The following is an 18617-nucleotide window of genomic DNA, read 5'->3' as shown; positions in this document are numbered from 1 at the left end:
TTTGCACCAGGGCTGTTGCTGGTCCCACTGGAGCAGCCCCATTGCCATCACAGTCATCACCTGGGTGTCCCTGCATATGGCAGGGGGTTGGAACTGCATGGGCTTTAAGGCGCCTTCCAAACCAAACTGTTCCAGGATTCTATGTTATTTCAGGAGACATGTGGGACTGATCTCTCCTTTCCTGCTGGAAAGAAATGTAAAAGTTTGGAAATGTTAATTTTAGGCTGACTTTATTCCACCTCCTCACCTCCCCGTTTTGTTTTGTTTAAAGAATTTATCTGGAAATTATTTTCAAGGTCACAGTGCCTGTGAGTAATCCACCCTGGCTGGCTGGAAAACTTGGGGTGTCATTTATCATTCTATCTCTTTTTTTAAACTAGAGGACAGATTGTGGAAGTGCATCCAGAGCTGAAGGTTCCCTCAAAATCAGTGATTTTGTGCCAGTTTATACCCACAGAGGAGGTGAGGGAGATGATGATGATAAGGGTAAGTTTAGATTTAATATTAGGAAGAAATTCTTCCCTGTGAGGGTGGGCAGGCCCTGGCACGGGGTGCCCAGAGGAGCTGTGGCTGCCCCTGGATCCCTGCAAGTGTCCAAGGCCAGGCTGGACGGGGCTTGGAGCAGCCTGGGATAGGGGAAGGTGTCCCTACCCATGGCAGGGGGTGGCACTGGATGGGCTTTAAGGCCCCTCCAACCCAAACCATTCTGGGATTCTGTGATCTCCCATCATCTCAGAGACCTTCCTGTGCCTTTTAAGACTATTCTCCAAAGAGCTCTGCTCCATGTCAGCCTCAGGTAGTTTCAGAGGTGAGGGAGAAGATGGTAAAAAGACCTGCCCATGCCTTAAGCCCGTGGCAGAAATTATGATGTGCTGGAGAGACACCTGCACAGGGAGCAGGACTTGTTGGGAGATGGCTGTGCCGGAATCTCAGGCTCACTCCATCCTCCCTCCGCCTGGGAATGGCACAAGGTGTCCATGCCCCGACCTGGCCTCCAGGCTGAAGCCTCTGCAGGTGTTAAAGACATCAGCTGCCCACCCTCCTCCTGGTGTTTTTCCATCTGCCTGTGTTTAGCAGCTCATATTTTTCGAGCTGCAGGATGGGTGTGAAGAGTAACGGGGCATTGCTGGGGCACCCAGGGACCTCAATAACCCAGCACCGGGATGGAGCTGGCTCTGGGGCTGTGCAGTGCTGGAACCTTCCGAGGTCCGGGCTTGGAAGTGACAGCTCCAGTGGAATTCAGGGGGAAATACACAGCAAGCCCTCCAGGTTTATATCAGTGGAGCAGCAGGAGAAATAGTGATTTCTTCCAAGAAACCTTCAGTCCAAAATACTTTCTGTGCTTTTTTGCTCAAGTGAAGATTGGCATCCTCCAGGGAAAATGGATTTCCTCCCAAAACTCACAGAGGTTTCACAGGGAAGGGGTGGGGGGTGACAGTCATTTTTTGGGGGTGTTTGTAAAGGGGCAACCATCCCATTGTGCTTCATTAAAGGCTGGGCATTTGCTTATATCCAGGTGACTTCCATCTCCTGCTGTGCCCGTTCCCTGCAGGTGAATGCTCATTGTACCAATGAATCCTTTGGAAAACCTGTTGGGAACCTGTAATAGAATCCCACAATAGTTTGGTGCTGGAGTTCTGGAGGCTGAGAATTTTAGACTTTCTGTACAGACAGACTCTGACTCCCAGGAGAGCACTGCATTTGACCTGAGGTGGTGGACAAGGCTTCCAAAATTGATTAATAGCACTGGGATTACGGGTGTGTAGTTGGTTAGAAGTGTGTAATATCACAGAGTGGAAAGCTTAGAGTCTGGAGTTTTAGAATATAGTAATAATACGAAGCAAGATGGAGGTTTTAGGATGGAGGCAGGTTGTTCTTCTTTACCTTCTTCTTCCTTCTTCTTCATGGGTTTGGGTGGTATTTTGTAATTGGACAGAAAAGTCTGCACTGTGCACTTCAAGTGATCAGTTACTGGGTTAAAAGTGAAAATAATTTAGGTGTCATTTCTTAATTGGATAGTTTAGCCTTAAAAGACCTTGTAACAAGAGACAGCCATTTTTGTGCCTGGTTAATGAAAGACTGCAGAACTCACTGCTGTGAGACTGTAACATAGATAAGAAATAATAAACACCTGAGTCTGAACACAAACTATCGTCTCAAGTGACTTCAATACTGACCCCAACAGAGGTCGAAAAAGGAGGCCAAAAACTGGCAGTTTGGGTTGGAAGGGACCTCAAAGCTCATCTTGTTCCATGGGCAGAGACACTTTCTACTAGTCCAGGTTGCCCCAAGCCCTGTCCAACCTGGCCGGAGCACTTCCAGAGGTGGAGAAAAGAGCAGGATGCAATGGCAATAATCAATATATATTCCCTGCGAGGGCTTCCAAAAGCCACCAGCACACTCCAGCTTTCCAAGGGTGTTTTCCAGCCCTTTGGAGGCAAGCTGGAGCAGACACAAGGGCTGTGAAAACCCGGCTCTAGAAATGTGCTTCATCTGGACAAAGCAGAACTTAATTAGGGCCGGCTGGAAGAGCTTTTTCCACTGCAAAAGCTCCTCTCGTGCAAAACAGATCTTTCATCAGAATGGGAAGATCATCAGGAATTTTAGAAACGAGGTGGATGCTGTCATCTGAAATGTGTTCTTCAAAAAATGAAAAATGCTCCTTTGGGGGCTTTGAAGTGATGCAGTCACTTATTCATTCGGATGTCAACAGAACATTTTTTCTAGAGAACTGCTCTAGGAATGGAGCTTTTCCAGGCGTGGTGGGATGATGGATGGATGTTTCATATGAAAATCACTGAAAATTTGGAGATAAATTTAAACTGGAGACCTCAAGTGCTGGCACAGCAGCTGATCAATTCACCCTTGTGCTTTCAACCCAACAACCTCCAGTAACTTAATCAAGATAAATTTTAAACATACATTGGATATATTTTATATGTATATTGCTGGTTCTATGTAATTTAACAAATATATTCTTCCTGCTCCTTTGCCTTCCTTCCCACAGACGACATTTTAACAGCTTGAGTGATGTTGCTTTTATGATGCACAAGTCATTTTCCTAAACAGCAGGATAAAAGTTTGTTCAGGCAGGAATTTCATTAACTTTGGGGTCCTTGTTGCACTTAGTTGCATTGGGCTTGGCATGTGGGAATAATGGGTTCCAGGGCCTGGAATTTCCATTATTTTCCATCCAGTTTATTTAAAAATCGTTGGATGGATTATAAAAGGCCACAAAACAATGAAAGTACTGTTGTTTCGCATTGTTTGCTGCTGCATCCATATGTTTGGTGTTCCAGGCTTCCCTAGGAGACCTCTGGGGTGCCACAGAGGGAAATGCATCTCGTAAAACAATTCCTTAATCTTGCTTTGTCCTCATAAAAGAAAATTACGAGTCTTTGTGGATGGGATGAGACAGCGGGAAGTTTCTGATGGAGCTGATGGTGTTGGTGAGGATTTTTTGTCTGCAGAGCTCTGTGCAAACCAGGAGCATTTGCAGAGGGGGAAACTGAGGCACAGCACAGCTGGTGTCCTGCCGTGCCAAACCAAGCCAAACGTGGGATCAACCCTTTTTTTCCAACCCCAAGCCAATGTTTTCCATGTGCCTTCACCCAGATCCCTCCTGAGGGATGCCCATTACTGAGACATACCTGCGCCTCTTTGCCTCCCGCTGGGGATGGGGACCAGTGGTTGGCTCTGTGCCTCCCAGCTGCCTCCCACCCATGGGATGTTCTTTTGAAAAAAGCCCTCCCCAGATCAGGTTTGCTCCCAGCCCATGTTTATAGGGAAGGAAGCACAGGACCTTACAAAGGCTGCATTGCCAGAGGCCTCTTGCTGGCTCTGCTCTGCTCCCCAGCCTTTTTAGGGATCCCTCCTCGATGGTTAGTGTAAATTGGACCAGGCTCCAAAAGAAATAGCCTTGTCTTATGGTCTCCAGCATTCCTGAGGTGGGGAATGCCTCGTACTGTAAATAACTGGCTAATAAAAGCACAGTGTTCTTACAGAATAAACAGCTCTGCTGCTTAAATTAAATAGGGATGTGAAATATGGAGGTGCTGGGTGCATCCCAAAATATCCCCCTGAAGAGGAGCTCCCAAAGGGGACCCTCTAAGCAGTGGGGCTGCTGTGTCCCCCTCCCTCGGCCCTCTGGGAAGGATGGAAGTGCTTGTAAGGCAGTTTCAGCTCAGCTTTTGATGAAAAAAAATCCCCATTCAGAGCACTGAAGTGCTGGGAACTGCGAAGGAAAGGGTGTGAAGAGGGAGGAGAGTGGGATGGGGAGTCATCTGTAAATGTGGACAGTGTGTACGAGCGATCCTAATTGCCTGGCAAGCTTTTACTCCGTGTTCCAGGGATTCTTTTCCAGCTGGCTCTGTCCAGTGTTATCCTTTCTGAGACACAGGCAGATGTGCAAGGGGAATTACTCACAGTGCCCCATGCCCAGCTGTCTGCAAACAGCTCCTGCGAGGTGTCCTGCACCCACAGCAGGCTCACATCTGTCTAATAATGAGAAACCCACCCTTGGAGCTTTGTGTAATGTCCTTCTAAATCCCTTTGCTCCTCATCCTCATCGTGGTCCATTGGTGCATCTGATGGTGCTCAGTCCCTGTATGAACTGTGCAGAATGGAGATTATTAAACTGCTTGTTGATTATTAAATTTATGTCACATTCAATGCCACAAAATCCTGGGAAAAAACCTAAGATCTGGAGAAAATATCAGAAGGAAGCAGAGGGATGGCCGGGCGTTGTCCTGCATCTAGGGGTGTTCCCACAGTCCCAGCAACTTCACAGAATCCCAGACTGGTTTAGATTGTAAGGGACCTTCATGATCACCCAGTGCCACCTCTGCCACGGGCAGGGACACCTTCCACTGTCCCAGGCTGCTCCAAGCCCTGTCCAGCCTGGCCTTGGACACTTGCAAGGATCCAGGGGCAGCCACAGCTGCTCTGGGAATTCCCTTCCAGGGCCTCCCCACCCTCACAGGGAACAATTCCATCCCAATGTCCCACTTAACCCTGCTTTCAGGCATTGGGAAGCCATTCCCCCTTGCCCTGGCACTCCATGCTTGTAGAACCACATCCTGGTTCTGCCAGAGGGTGTGCCCAGCTCATGGACTCTGTGTCTGTACCTTTTCCTTTTGCTTTCCGTCATATTTTCTTTCCTGAGAAAACATCATTTTCCATAAAATCATGGTCTCACCCAGGGCCAACTGGTCATCCCATCCTTCCCAGGAGAAATAATTAAGGAATGAAACCTGATTGTGCCAGAGATAAAGGTACATCCAAAATACTTCTAGCTTCAAGGGGCAGACTTGCACTTGCCTGAGATATTGTAAAAGATATTGCAGAAAACAAGGAAAAATTCCCAATTCAGCTCACAAAACACAACCCCAAAGAGCTGAGCAGGTACGGAGGATTTTTGTCTCGCACCCCATCCCTCTTAACAGGCAAAGATCTGCTGTGGTTGATGAAAAAGTCACTCTTCAGCTAAACACAACCTCTTCCAGAGTGAGTTTTCACTCCCTGAGATACAAAATACTTGTAAAAATGTATGAAGTTTGTTATGAATCTGAAACTTCTCTAATGAAAAACTTTTGCTCTCCTCCCACAGCCAGCAAAGACCATTGCCCCAGGCAAGGGAGGATGGCTGGGATGTGTCAGGAAGAGATCCCACCCTTCTGCACCCGGGAGTCCAGTGAAAATCCTGTTGGATCATGGTGAAAAACATGATTTTTCCCATTAGTGGAAGATGTCTTTGCCTTTCTTTCTTGAATTTCCTTTCTTCTGGGCTTTCCCTTGGAAATAAAAGGGAGAGGGGGAATGGATTTGAGGGTTTTACCTGCGAAAGGATGTCTGGAACAAATTTTGGAGACCAAATTGAGCCATGAGAGAGGGCGGAGGGGAGCTTCCAGATCCTGGTGGCTGCAACCCTTCCCCTGCCACTTGTTTGATCCCCATCCCAACCTTCCCCTGGAGATGACAGACCCCCACCAGCAAGGGAACAGGGCAGGACCCTCTCATGACCAGCACAGTCTGGAACAGCAGGAATAACAGGACCTCCCACCAAGCACAACCAGGCTGGAAGAAAAGCTCCTGCAAAACTGTGGTCCTCAAGGGGTGTGGGATCTTTGACATTGCCTTGGGGAGTGGGACACTGGGAACAAACATCCTCTCCTCCCAACGTAGGAAGCCACCAAGCAATAGGAAGTGACCTCTCCATCCCAAGGGCTCTGATAGCCTGGGGTGTGCCTGCCTGTGCCATGAAATATTTATTCTGTGTGGCATCCTTGATTGCATTTTCAATTTGTTTCTCCCCCCCACCCCACTCTCATTTTATATCCACTTCTCTTCCTTTTCAGGCACGCCTTATTCCGGGAATTATGGGAAAAGTGTGGCAAAAATCCGGAAGGGGTTTTTAACTGTGTTTAAGAAGTACTTTCCCCCTTGCCATCCTGCTGACAAAGACCTTTTTAGGATTCTGGGATTCTATGGAAATTTACAGCAAACTGTGAGGTGCAGCATCGCACTGGCTTCTTTCAAATCCAGAGAGATGCAGGATCTGGTCTAAAGATTCCTACAACCTAACTGCTGGGACTTATTCTGGAATTTTCTGGCTTACACCATGCAGATTTGATCCAATCCTTGGAAATCAAAGAGCAAACAAGCAACACATTTCCTCTTCCAGTGTCACCAAAGTATCTCCTCAGAAGGAGCTTCACAGACACATTTAGGCTGGAAAAGTCCAACTTGTGACCAATCCCCACCTTGTCACCAGCCCAGAGCACTGAGTGCCACATCCAGGCCTTCCTTGGACACCTCCAGGGATAGGCCCTCCACCACCTCCCTGGGCAGTCCCTTCTGATGCCTGACCACCCTTTCCATGGAGAAATTCCTCCTGCTGTCCAACCTGAACGTCCTCTGGAATAGCTTGAGGCCATTTCCTGTTGTCACTGGTTACCTGGAGGAGAGGCCAACCCCACCTGGCTACAATCCTCAGCTTCTTCTGAGCCAGGATCCTTGTGTGGGATGCAGAGACCTCACCTCACGCAGAACTGCAAGTGTCCCCTCTTTGGAGTCCCCAGGGCCGCGCACAGGGGGTCCCGTGCTGCATCCCGGCTCCGTCGCCTGCATCCCGGCACAGCTGGATGGAGAGCCCAGCTGTTGGCAGGCAGGGCTGGCGGAACAAAGAGGCCATTGCGACGGGGACAAGACTGATGATGGAGAGCAAAGCCCGGCAGCTCCCCGCAAGCGTCGGGGCCGTGAAATCCGATTCGTGCCCCTCGGCGGCAGCGCTGGGGAAGGGTCCGGGACCCAGGCGGCAGGGACGGGAGCGCGCTGGGGCGGCGGGGAGGGACAGGTGGCCGCGGGCTGGGAAGAAGGACCGTAACGAGGCGCCGCGGACACAAGATCCTCTTTGTTCGGGTGTTACTGGAGTAGAAGAGTGGCTGCGGGAGAGGTCTCGGCACAGCTGCCTGAACTCCTTCCCTCCCGGAGATCAAAGCCCGCCTTTCTAATTGCGGCTTTTATTGCGCTCGCCCGAACACTCGCCCGCTGCCCCGGTGGCTTTGGCGGGGGACAGGTGTTTTTTAACACGCGTGCCATCACGGGGGATTAGCGGATTTAAAAGCGTGCCCCGGGAGACACGGCGGTGCATCGCGCTCCTGTTAAAAGGAGGGATGCTGAGCCGCGCAGGGAGGTTTCTGCAGGAGCGTCTGCCTCCCTGGCACAGGAGAGGGAAAGGAGGAAGCCCCTGAGTTCACAATGTGAGCCCTGTGCATCCCATCCTGGTGAAAGGGCGTGGGCTGGAGAGGAGCCTCTGCACAGGGATGCTCCATCCTGGAAATGCCCCAGCTGGACCAGGGATTGCTCACTCCATCCCCCGATTGTTCCCTTACTGCACTAGGGACCCTCCCCAGTTCATTCTCTCCAATATCCCTGTTGGACCAGCAACCCACCTGCTCCATTCCTCAAATGCCTCAGCTGGAGCAGGGATCCTCCATTCCCCAATCACCCCGTGCTTGACCTGGGATTGTCCTACTCCATATCCGAAAATATCCCATGCTGGATGCTTGATCCCACCCTACAATGGGCCAGGAATCCCCATGCTCTCTTTATCCCCTGGAATTTGGGGGCTTTCAGAGATTTCCGAGCGAGAGAACTGCGAGGTGGGGGAACAGTCAAGAGAAGAGCTGTTACATTGCTTAAAGGTACCACAGCTCCTTTCCATGGAGGATTAAAATGCGTGGAGAGCAAGAACTGCTGGCCCAGGAGCCAGGGAGGGGACAGAAACTTGGCTGAGGATCCCGGAGAACAAAGCAAAAACAGGAAAATGCACAGACAAGCCTGGAAAGTCATAAAAACAAAGTTTAGGTTAAGTACACAGAGGGTCTCTTATCCCCTTGGCAGGTTAAGAAAGGGCAACTTTTGCCTCCAGAGTCTCTGGCAGAAGCCATCGCTCCTGGTTACTCACAGGGAAGACAAGAGGAGGGGGATGGAGGTGGCCAGGGTGGACAGAAAGGAGCCCAGCCACCCCCAAATCTCAGCCCTACGGGAGATTTGCTCCGGAGCAGCAGCAGAAGGACACAGAGCCCCACGGGCAATGACAGCTGGGTGGAAAACCCTCATCACTTCCTGCTACTCTGGTCACTTTTTGGTCTCCTACATATCCTCCAAGCTCCTCAGACTCTCTGATTTAGGTTTTTGGTTTTTTTTTTTTTTTTTTAATTTGGTTTGGGTTTTTTTACTTCATAGAATCACAGAATTATAGGATAGTTTGGAAGGGACCTGACTTAAAGCCCATCCAGTTCCACCCCCTGCCATGGGCAGGGACACCTTCCACTATCCCAGGTTGCTCCAAGCCCCATCTAAATCTGACCTTGGACACTTCCAGTGATCCAGGGGCAGCCACAGCTTCTCTGAGCACTCTGTGCCAGGTATTTATACCACCGTGCTGGACTATAAACCTCTAGAATTGAGACCTTGGGTGTGAGCTGAAAAATCAAGGATGAGGACAGCAAAAAAAAAAAAAAAAAAAAAAAAAAGGAAAACGTAATATCCCAAATATCCCAGATAGCTTCTTGTTTATTGGAGTTGAAACCAACGCCCCAATGGAAATGCAACAGATTTAAAAGCTTGTTTGGGGAAAAAGCAATGATAATTTCCCACCGGCCACTCGCCATTTCCTTTCGTGGGTGCAGCTCCTAAAAACGAGGCGTTTTCCCCTTTGATGTCATGGAAGGAAATAACCTTCCGTGTTTGGATCCAGCTTTTGCTCAGATCAGCCCAGCTAATGCCAGTCAGGCTGTTGAGGGAATAGGAAGGGTGTGGGGAGGTTCAGTTGACCCTTTAGCACCATTTTCTTTAACTTTCACATTAAATTACTGTCCTATTGTTCCATATCGTCCCGTTGCATCTTAATTTCCCCATCACGAGTCTTTTGTTCCCCTACAAAGCTTTGGAAGCAGATGAGAAGGGGAAACCACTTGCAATCATCTTTCCAGAGGGTACCTCCAGATCACAGGCAGCAGCACGTGGAAACGACTGGGAAAATGAAGCTCTGTCACGATATCTCTATTAATTTTTCTTGGAAATGCCTTGGTATTGCTTTGAAAGCTACTTGGGACTGTCCAGGATGGCAGAACTGGGATCCATTTCCCTCCCTGCTTTAAAATTCATGCAAGGCACAAACGAGTTGCTGAGATTTTCCTGCCATCATCACCAGGAGCTGAATAAAAATCACATTAAACTTACTTTACACTTCTGCAGCAGCTGGCGGCCAGTGTCTTTAAGTGCTTTTTGAGCCTGTGGGCCAAAGAAAAATCAGAATGCTGTCAAGTCAAGGAGCCTTCCTGTTAATTTAACGTGGTTAGCTTTGCCAGTGGGATAGATTTTCCAACGTGCTCAGCTGTTTTATGAGTCCGGCCTCTTCTTTTGGTGTCTGAATTGAGGAGAAACTCCTGAGTGAAATAAATGACCCTCTGGTTTTCTGGGATGCTGGCTCAGGCAGTCTCCATCACTGTCCAGAGGTCCTGGGTGATGCCACCATACTGAGGCCAGGCTCCAAGGAACATCTTCCACACCTCCCAGATTTATAACAACCCTGAAAATACAACAGATCTGCTGGATTTTTTTCTTGGTGACCCGAAAAGAAGTGTATTCCCTTCTGGCATGTTTCCTCCCTGAAAATGTTGCCACAGCCTTAAACAGCTTTGGAAAAGGGGGGAAAAAAGAGAGGGGAGGATGCAGCACATGCTTGCAAAAGGGTTGCTTCTGGTTAATTCCATGCCATGGAATTGCTTCCAGAGAGGGGCTGGTGCATTTGGGAGGCTTGGCACAGCAGAGCACAAAGCAACACTTGTTCTGTTGTTCCAAAAGAAAAATGAAAAGCAAAACGAAATGTTAAAAAAAAAAAAAAAAGAAAAAAAGAAAGAAAGAAAAGCCGAATTCCCCCCAGATGGAAAACGTCTCTCGGGTGGAAAGGACAGCGGGATGTTTGGAAGTCCAGTTTCCTTGGATTTTTAGGCAGTTTCTCTTGCAGCTAGTGCCCTCTTGAGGAAACCTCTCCTCTATTCCATTTTTACAGGGTTTTTTCCCCCTCTCGGCAGGGAGCAGGAGCACAGTCAGGGGCTGCGATTCTGCCCCAGCCCAACACAGCCAGCGGTGCCGGGGACCGGCTCACGCCTTCCCACCCGGACCCACCAGGAAGGAGGATGGCATCGGGATGTGGGACTGCAGCCCCCAGGAGAGGAACCCTTCCCAATTCAACGTGTTCCCGGTGGCAATCCGGGATGCTCTGACCCCAACCCCGAGGGAAGGTCCCCCACCGGCATCATCACAAGCTGCCGCCCGCTTTGCTCCCCTCCTCGCCTCCCGAAAACACGAGATAATTGGGAATGGGAGCAAAAGGTGAGGACAGTGCTCCTCTCAGATGTCCGAATGTCAAAGCGACGCTGGCACAGAGCTGGCGGCAACAAAGGGCCGTCGGGATCGATGCGGCTGGCGGGGACGGGAGCGGGATGAGAGGTTGCTTCCCGAGAAAAGCGATGCCTGAGCCAGGCGGAGCAGCAGTGCCATCGCCTGGAGCCCTCCTCCAAGATGCTGCGCCTCGGGCGAATCCCAAAGCGAACACAAACGCGCGTTAAATTTTGTTTTCCCACAGCCAAAACCTCTCCCGCAGCACGGGGACTCCATGGCAAAGGGATCGGGATTTACACCACTCTTCCTTTTTCTCACCCCAAAAGTGTGGAGGACGCACGAGTTTCACACCGAGGTGGTGCAGCTCTTGAGCACGGCTTGGGAAAACTCCCTGCGTGAAGGATAAATGGCCTGGGGAATGATTTTTGGGGCAGTGCTGGGGATGGAGGATAGCGGGAAGCGCTGGGGTCAGGCTTTGTTCAAGGCATACGGAGAGGAAGATGATGGTGGAAAGCAAACCCGTTGTATCAGAAAGCAAGGTTTTGCAGAAAATGAGCCCTTCGGGTTGACGGTACCCTAAAAATAGGAATTTACATCTGTGGCCCCAGTAATAACACAGATTTGGATACCGGTGCTGTGCCAGGGGAGGTTTAGGTTGGATGCTGGGGAAAGGGTGAGCTCTGATCAGGCTCCCCGGGGAATGGTGACATTCCCAAGGCTGCCAGGGCTTAAGGAACGTTTGGACAAGGCAAAGGCTGGGATTGCGGGGGTGTGCGTGCAGGGCCAGGCGTTGGACTGGACGATCCTTGGGGGTAGACCCAGGATATTCCATGCCCACGGCCTGTCTCCAGCAGCAGGCAGCGGGGTTCATAGGAAACAAAGATAGAGGAATCCAACTGTAAAAACGACTTCTAAAACCCACCAGAAACAGGCACAGAGCTGGAAAAGCACTTCCTACCCCTTGGGAACAGCCCTTACGTGCATGTAATGACGGGCGCAATACGGGGAGGAGGGCGCCCGTCTCACGCATCGCATAACATGCGCCAAGCGCGGAGAGAAAGCCGAACGTATTGCACGCCAAGCACACTCATTTCTTTTGAGGACGCGGAAAGTTTGCTTGTCACACAGGAGACAAAGGGATTTAGAAGGGCTTTAAGCACCGCCACCCCCTCAGCCCCTCACGGGCCGCGGCCACGCCCCCCGGACTTGGCCACGCCCCCCGGGCTTGGCCACGCCCCCCGCGGTCCTCCAGGCGCACAGAGAGGCGGGCGGAAGGCGCTGAGGGGAGGGCGGAAGTGACGTCAGGGCGCGGGCGCCTGGTGCGGGCGGGCGGCGCCGTGAGGGGAAGATGCCGGTGGCAGTGATGGCCGAGAGCTCCGCGGGCTTCAGGCGGCTCCTGGAGCAGTGCGAGACGCAGGAGCTGGAGGTGCCGCGGGGCGGGGGGGTCCGTGTCTGTGCGTGGGAGCTGGGCAGGGTGCGTGGGAGCGGGGGAGGGCTCAGTGTGTGAACCGGCCCCTTGGGCTCGCCAGGGAGCCCTTCGGAAAGTCGCAGCCTGCAGACAGATGGGTGTTTCCCTATAAGAATTCGCGTCGTTTCAGAGGGAGTATGGGGCCGTGGAGTTTGTGGGTTTCCGACCTTCTCGTGGCTGAGAAAGGGAAGCTGTTGGTTGGGGGAGTGGAGCCCTGAGCCAGGCTCGGGGAATTGCCCTCAGAACGAGTTTTACTGCGGCAGCGTTCACTGGAAGCTCCCTCCGTGCTGCTTTACGGTCTGTTGTCCCTTGATAAAAGACCTGAAGCCTTATTGGAAATCTTTGCAGCTCTTAAAATTTTACAGCTTTTCTTATCGCTCGTTTATTTCCTCCTTGTGAGCTCTGCCGAGGTGTGGCAGGGGCCGAAGCTTAATTTGAGGTTTTTGGGAGGGGCAGAGAGGCTTTGCTGTGGTGGAGTGGCCTGAGCTGAAGGTAAACGAAGTCAGGGGTGATTTAATTTCACTTTCAACAGCTGCAACTCTTATGAGCATAGGAAGATGGAAGACATGGGCTTATTTATTCCCCCCCAAAAAATTGCACGGGCCTGTTATGTGATGTGAAAAAATAAAAACCAGTCATCTTGGAGTGTTCAGTTTATGTAAAACCTGGCTTCCTTTTGTATCACACCCCTCTTTAAAATCTGTGAGCCAAGAATGTGTGTTTGTTTTCAGGCCCCCGGAGGAATTGCCACACCCCTGGTTTATGGCCAGCTGCTGGCTCTGTACCTGTTGCACAACGACATGTAAGTGTCTTGTCCCAGCCTGTGGCACTGGCTTTGTCACCAGCACGCTGGGAATGGGCTCTGTGATTAATAAAAATGTTGCTTTTACAGAGAAATAACGACAGTATTCCCAGGGGTCAAGCCTCTCTCACCCCTTGAGAAAAGCTGTTCTGCTTTCCTGTGGGGGAATTTGGGAATGCAGTTCCTTCAGTGGTGAAATTGGCTCCCCTGGGAAGTGTTAAACATTTCAGAGTTTTGTTTTGTAGCTCTTCAGGGCTGCATTTGTTTTGGGTTGGATTTGGGGTTGTTTTGGATTTGTTTGTTTTGGGTTGGAGTTGTTCCTTCTGTTTAAATTCCAGCAGGAGAACTCTGGACCATCCCTGTTAAAAATGAGGGTTACTGTTGGCTTGGGAGCTAAATCTGCAGGAATTCCTGGGAATTTAGTCTGGGGGGGTTATTCCATGTCCCTGTGTGTACTTAGTGCACTAAACCTGAGGTTTTAGGGAGGAACTGCTTTCCCAAACTGTTGTCAAATGAGGCAATTAATGAACTCTTGGTTGTGTTACAGCAGTCCAGTGTTGTCTGCTGGAGAGCAGCTCTGATCTTCCCACTTTAGTATCCAATATTCCTCCCTGGAAAGAATATTTGTAAGGCACTGAGAGTGTTCATTACAGCATCTGGACAAACCTTGTGGTGTCTCTTTGCAGCATTTGGTGACTGAGAAGTATTTTTAATCTTTTTATTTAATTATTTTTAGGAATAATGCACGTTATCTCTGGAAAAGAATCCCTCCTGCTATCAAATCTGTAAGTACTGGACCAAATTTACCTCAGAAACCTGCTGGTTTTGTTGCACAGCAATGTTCCCTGAAAATCTGGGGGTGGAAATGGGTTTATACATAAGGATTTTCTTCTGGATTAACATTGGTGTTTGTTTGGAATATTTTGTTTTTGTTTTTTTTTTTTTTGGTCACAACAGGCAAATGCTGAACTTGGTGCAGTTTGGTCAGTGGGACAAAGAATCTGGCAGAGGGACTTTCCAGGAATCTACACAGCAATCAGTGCACATCAGTGGTCTGAGACTATCCAGCCAATCATGGAAGCACTCAGAGGTACAAGCTGAGCAGGGAATTGCCTGGAATTATTTATGTCTGCTCCAACAGAAACAAATTGGTAATTGTGAAAAATCAGGACAACCGTTGCCAAGTTTTTGTCGGTTTTACTAAAAGGTTTTCAGGTGTTGGGTGTAAATAAATAGCTCTACAAAACCTTGTAGAAACAAGTAAATTGGTCTTAGTAGGATTTTGTTTCTGTGTATTCTTTGACACTGGATTTTCGTAAGCCATGTGGTTTGTTCTGTAAGAGCAAAACAGACCATGAATCGCCCAGTTTTATCAGACTTCTAACCAGGGAACTTGGCTTGGCATTTCAGAACCTTGTAGGGCTTACAAGGTGGTTTTTCTGTTAATGTTTTCCATCCTGTGTAATGGTAACATGCAGAGTCTTGCTCCTAGAGGGCAGTGCAGACTGCTAAGAAGAGGTGTTTTGCAAAACAAATTCTCTGTAGCTTGAGAAACAACTGCTTTTTAGATGCCACTGATTATTAACTCATTACTGGCATATTGCCAACAGAGAATGCAGAGTTCCCTGAAGTGCTTTATGTGCTGGTGGTGGAGCCCAGGATGCTGTAGGCTGCACTTGGAGGTTCAGTGTAGGCTCTGAGGGGGTTTGTCCTGGCAGAGAACAAGCTGTTGTCTCCTGCTGCTGACTGTGAGCTGTGGGAATGGAGGGGGAACTCCTCAAGTGCTCACTTGAAGGCTGGTAGTGATTTTCCAAAGGTGGTAGAATTGAGGAAATGTTCTCAGGTTTCCCAGCTCTGGAGATGAGTCTCTTGTGTCCTGTGTTCCTCTCTCCCTAGATGCAACCAGGAGACGAGCCTTTGGACTGGTTTCCCAGGCTTACACATCAATAGTTGCAGATGATTTTGCAGCCTTTGTTGGCCTTCCTGTAGAAGAAGCTGTGAAAGGTACTTTGCATTATTCCCTGAGTAATTTTTATACTGTTGATAAGCTCAGAGAGCTCTTAAGTGATGATTAATAAAAACGTATCTACAAATTCGGAGCCTGTTAAGTGACTGGGCAGTGATTAGGGAAAAAAAAAATCTTGGTTCTAGATAATGGTTTGATTTTTTTTTTAATTATTTATTTGCCGTTAATTTTCACTCTTTATTCTCCCCTTCTGTGTCTCACAAATATTTGCCTTTCCAGGTGTGCTAGAAGAGGGCTGGCAAGCAGACTTTGCAACTCGCATGGTGATGCCTAAAAAGCCAGGTAGGTAGAGCTGTTACTTCATGAAGCATTCAGCATTTTCTAGGAATTAGGTGTGATGTTTTTAATTACAGCTTTGCACAGGATTCTGTTAGATACTTTTTGGACACTTAGGCTGCTCATAAACACAGGGCATGTGTAAAACGTGAGAAAGTACAAAGTGGTGGGTTTGGTTTGGACCTGCAACAAGTAGTTTGGATTAAGCTAAATCCTCACAATAACTTGTTTAAACAAAAGCAGACAGGATGTGCTGTGATTGCTCCCTCTCCTCCTCTGCCGCTGGCTCTGCCTCTCTGCAGCATAAACTGGATGACCTCAAATGGTGTGTCTTAACCTAATAAAGATGAGTAAAAAATAGACCATCTTGAACCTGAGATGTTTTTTTTTTCCTTCAGGAGAATTAGAACTTCTTTAGGCAGGCATTCCAAGGAGCTCCACAAATCTGTATCTGGCTGTGGCAAAAATAAATATTAAGGTGTAAAAGTAGGATGAAACAACTGTTCCTTAACTGCTCTGTGCAGCTCTGGCAGAAGGAGCCAAATTACAGCATATCCAAAAGGGCAGGATCTGTTAGACTAAGAAATGACACTGTTTGCATGGGCAGAGTTTTGGGTTTTCAGAGCCCATAATAAACAGATGCCAGGTGTTGAAACCTACCCCCAAGGGGCACAAAGCCAAGCAGAGCCCTGAGATTTTATATATGAGCAGGTGGGGGTTTTATGAACTGGTTGCAAAATATGAAGGGCTTAAAAAAAAACTGGGAATTGCTTACTTGTGGTTGTTTTTTTCCAAAAGTGAGTGCAAGAACTACTGTTCAGGCAAAAGAAAGAGGCTCTTTTGAAGCAGCTATGCCTTGGATATTGTGCTTTTTAGTTATGAAGTCAAGTGTGATGAATAAACAGGTTTAATTTTAATTAGCTTTTGATCCATGTTTTGTTGCATAGAACTGTTTAAAACTGTTCCACTGGGCTAATTTTGTATGTTTTTCTCCAGGTGTGCTGGAAGCTTCCTTTAACAGATTTATTCCTTCATCAGGTATTTTTGTTTACATATGATGGATTTAGCTAAACCTGCATAACCAGTGTCAGCACTGAGTGGGAATTGAGTCCCAGAGAAGTGAAAGTTCTCACTGGCCTGCCCAAAACAAAACACAACAGCCCACCCCAATCAGGTGCTATGTCAATGTGCTTCTCCCTCTGTCTTCTCACTGCCTCACATTTTAAGCAGTGCTTGAGATTCCTGAGGTTCCCCGTTCCACAGCAGACCTCCTGTGTGTTCTGCTGCTCTGATCACCCACCAGATCTGTTTGTTTGGAGTCTTCAGGATGGCAGCTTGCAAGGAAAGGAGCAACCAGAGAGCTCCAGGAGCTTTCTTCTCAAGGCAGAGTACTGCCAGCCCTCATTACTCAGACTCCAGTGTGTGCAGAGAAATTCTGGAGGCTGCTGACAAGTGGAACTTGTTGCAGCGGTTGTTGTGGTTAGTAACTCCTGGACTGCTGAATGGTGCAGATAACAGGAATGATGTCAGCTGGAGCTCTGCAGGGAGGAGATACAGTTAAGATTTGTCCCCAGAAGGCTGTTGAAAGTCAGATGCATTTAATTGGTTTTCCCTTACTGTTGTGATGGATGGTACTGCTGATGGATTTGCGTTCTAAATTTAATTAATGATCCATTTGTTTTATCTTTATAGAACCTGCTCCGATCCCACCAATTCCCAATGAACAGCAGTTGGCCAGATTGACTGACTACGTGGCTTTCCTGGAAAACTGATCACCCTGCTCCTGTGTTCAGAACAACTTGGGAATCCTGTGAACTGACAGTTTTAGATCTAAGACTTATTTTATTCTGTATCTGTTAAATGTTGCAGTGTCCCCCACTCAAATGTGTGAAGTATCCAGTGTATGTCAGCCCCACTCCTGTTTTGCCAAAGCCCAGCTAGCAGTGAAACAATCATTTAACTCCTGCAATATTTATTCAGTAGGTACACAGCATACACAGCAGTATTAAATAGTACATTTTTTTAATTGACTCAAAGCAGAACTGTTTTTGGAGAAGAAACAGTTCTCTGGTGAGTACCACAGTGCTTTTCACAGATCTACTGCATGTTGAACCAGAGGACAGAGAGTGGAAGACTGCCCAGCCTGTATGTACAGAGAAAAAATATTTTGATGAAAGTGAAAGAAAACAATTTTGCAGTAACTCTCTTGCAAATATTTTTGTGGCGTATTTATAATTGATTTTTTTTTCTTGTTCTTTCTAGATTGTTAAATCTTCCTGTTCTGATGGGAGAAATTTCACATCAGGCGTATTTTTACAGCAGAATAATTGTTTAACAAAGACAAATCTACACTTTGAGGAAGTATTTTGACTTTTGGAAGGTTTTATTTGAGGGACATAGGACACCAGATGTTCTCCTGGGTAACCCTACACCTTGATACCTGTCACGTCTTGCTCCCTTTCATTACGCTGGGCCAGGATCTGCAAGAAATAACAATTATTACCTGTCTTTAAGCTTTCTGGGTTACTTCTGCAGTGATTGGAGAGGAGTTTCAAGGTTAGAGTAGGAGCAGAGCCCAGCTGGCAGGGGGGGTGATGCATTCTGCTGCAGTATCAGTTTGAAGAGTAATTCTCTCTGTCGGAGCAGTGCTCTGTTAATCTTTGAGCTGAGAGCGGATTTTGGAAGCAAACATGAATTCTCTTGCCATTTGTGTTACGTTGGTGAAAAGGCTGTGGAGGAAGAGTGGTGCTTTAAAGGGCAGTGCATGTCTCCATTTACTTCTCCCCCCTTTCTGAAATCCTATCCAGAGGTTCCATGGAAGCTGACGAGTATGCCTTTGTGTTGTGATTGTTTTTCCAGTGTGCACTGCCTACTGTACATTCTCTTGGTGAGCGGGTGTTAGCAGGGAGGAATTACAAACTGTGCTCTTGATGCCTTGAGAGCTCCCTTGATGTGTAAACACTTTCTCAAAATGATTATTTATCTAAGACTTGGATTGCTAAATTTTTCTCCAGTGATATTAAAGAACATGTTTACACCGACCTTGTGCACTTGAGTTTTTAAATTTTCTGCAGAACAAAGGTCTGGTTTGGTGAGTTTTTTTAATGAATTCTTACTGGCCTAATTTGGATAGG

At 48.1% G+C, this 18617-nt stretch overlaps 1 protein-coding gene and 1 long non-coding RNA gene across 3 annotated transcripts; both read left to right on the top strand.

Annotated features, from left to right (window-relative positions):
• The first annotated feature begins 3143 nt into the window (after positions 1-3143).
• Positions 3144-5741, top strand: LOC137477483 (uncharacterized). The gene is made up of 2 exons (XR_011001022.1): positions 3144-3449; positions 5609-5741. It is a non-coding gene; the product is annotated as an uncharacterized lncRNA (long non-coding RNA).
• A 6453-nt stretch (positions 5742-12194) lies between these two features.
• Positions 12195-17698, top strand: COPS8 (COP9 signalosome subunit 8). Of its 2 annotated transcripts, none has more exons than XM_068196654.1 (8): positions 12195-12337; positions 13111-13181; positions 13918-13966; positions 14139-14271; positions 15078-15185; positions 15427-15489; positions 16480-16521; positions 17176-17698. In XM_068196654.1, the coding sequence occupies exons 1-8, from the start codon at positions 12260-12262 to the stop codon at positions 17253-17255; spliced, it is 624 nt and encodes a 207-aa protein (XP_068052755.1). In that variant the 5' UTR covers positions 12195-12259; the 3' UTR covers positions 17256-17698. The 2 variants fall into 2 exon arrangements, with proteins under 2 accessions (XP_068052755.1, XP_068052756.1); XM_068196655.1 differs by lacking the exon at positions 17176-17698 and adding an exon at positions 16714-16902.
• The last annotated feature ends 919 nt before the right edge of the window (positions 17699-18617 follow it).

This window comes from Anomalospiza imberbis, chromosome 7 (genome assembly GCF_031753505.1).
Source record: "Anomalospiza imberbis isolate Cuckoo-Finch-1a 21T00152 chromosome 7, ASM3175350v1, whole genome shotgun sequence".
Taxonomy (NCBI): Eukaryota; Metazoa; Chordata; class Aves; order Passeriformes; family Viduidae; genus Anomalospiza; species Anomalospiza imberbis.
This window is presented reverse-complemented; position numbering and strand designations above follow the sequence as displayed.

Bases quoted from the DNA above. Each gene is read 5' to 3' on its own strand.
- COPS8 (XM_068196654.1), top strand. From the start codon at position 12,260: ATGCCGGTGGCAGTGATGGCCGAGAGCTCCGCGGGCTTCAGGCGGCTC. The intron at 14,272-15,077 runs GTACAAGCTGAG...CTCTCTCCCTAG, and splicing joins AATCATGGAAGCACTCAGAG to ATGCAACCAGGAGACGAGCC. The intron at 16,522-17,175 runs GTATTTTTGTTT...TTATCTTTATAG, and splicing joins CAGATTTATTCCTTCATCAG to AACCTGCTCCGATCCCACCA.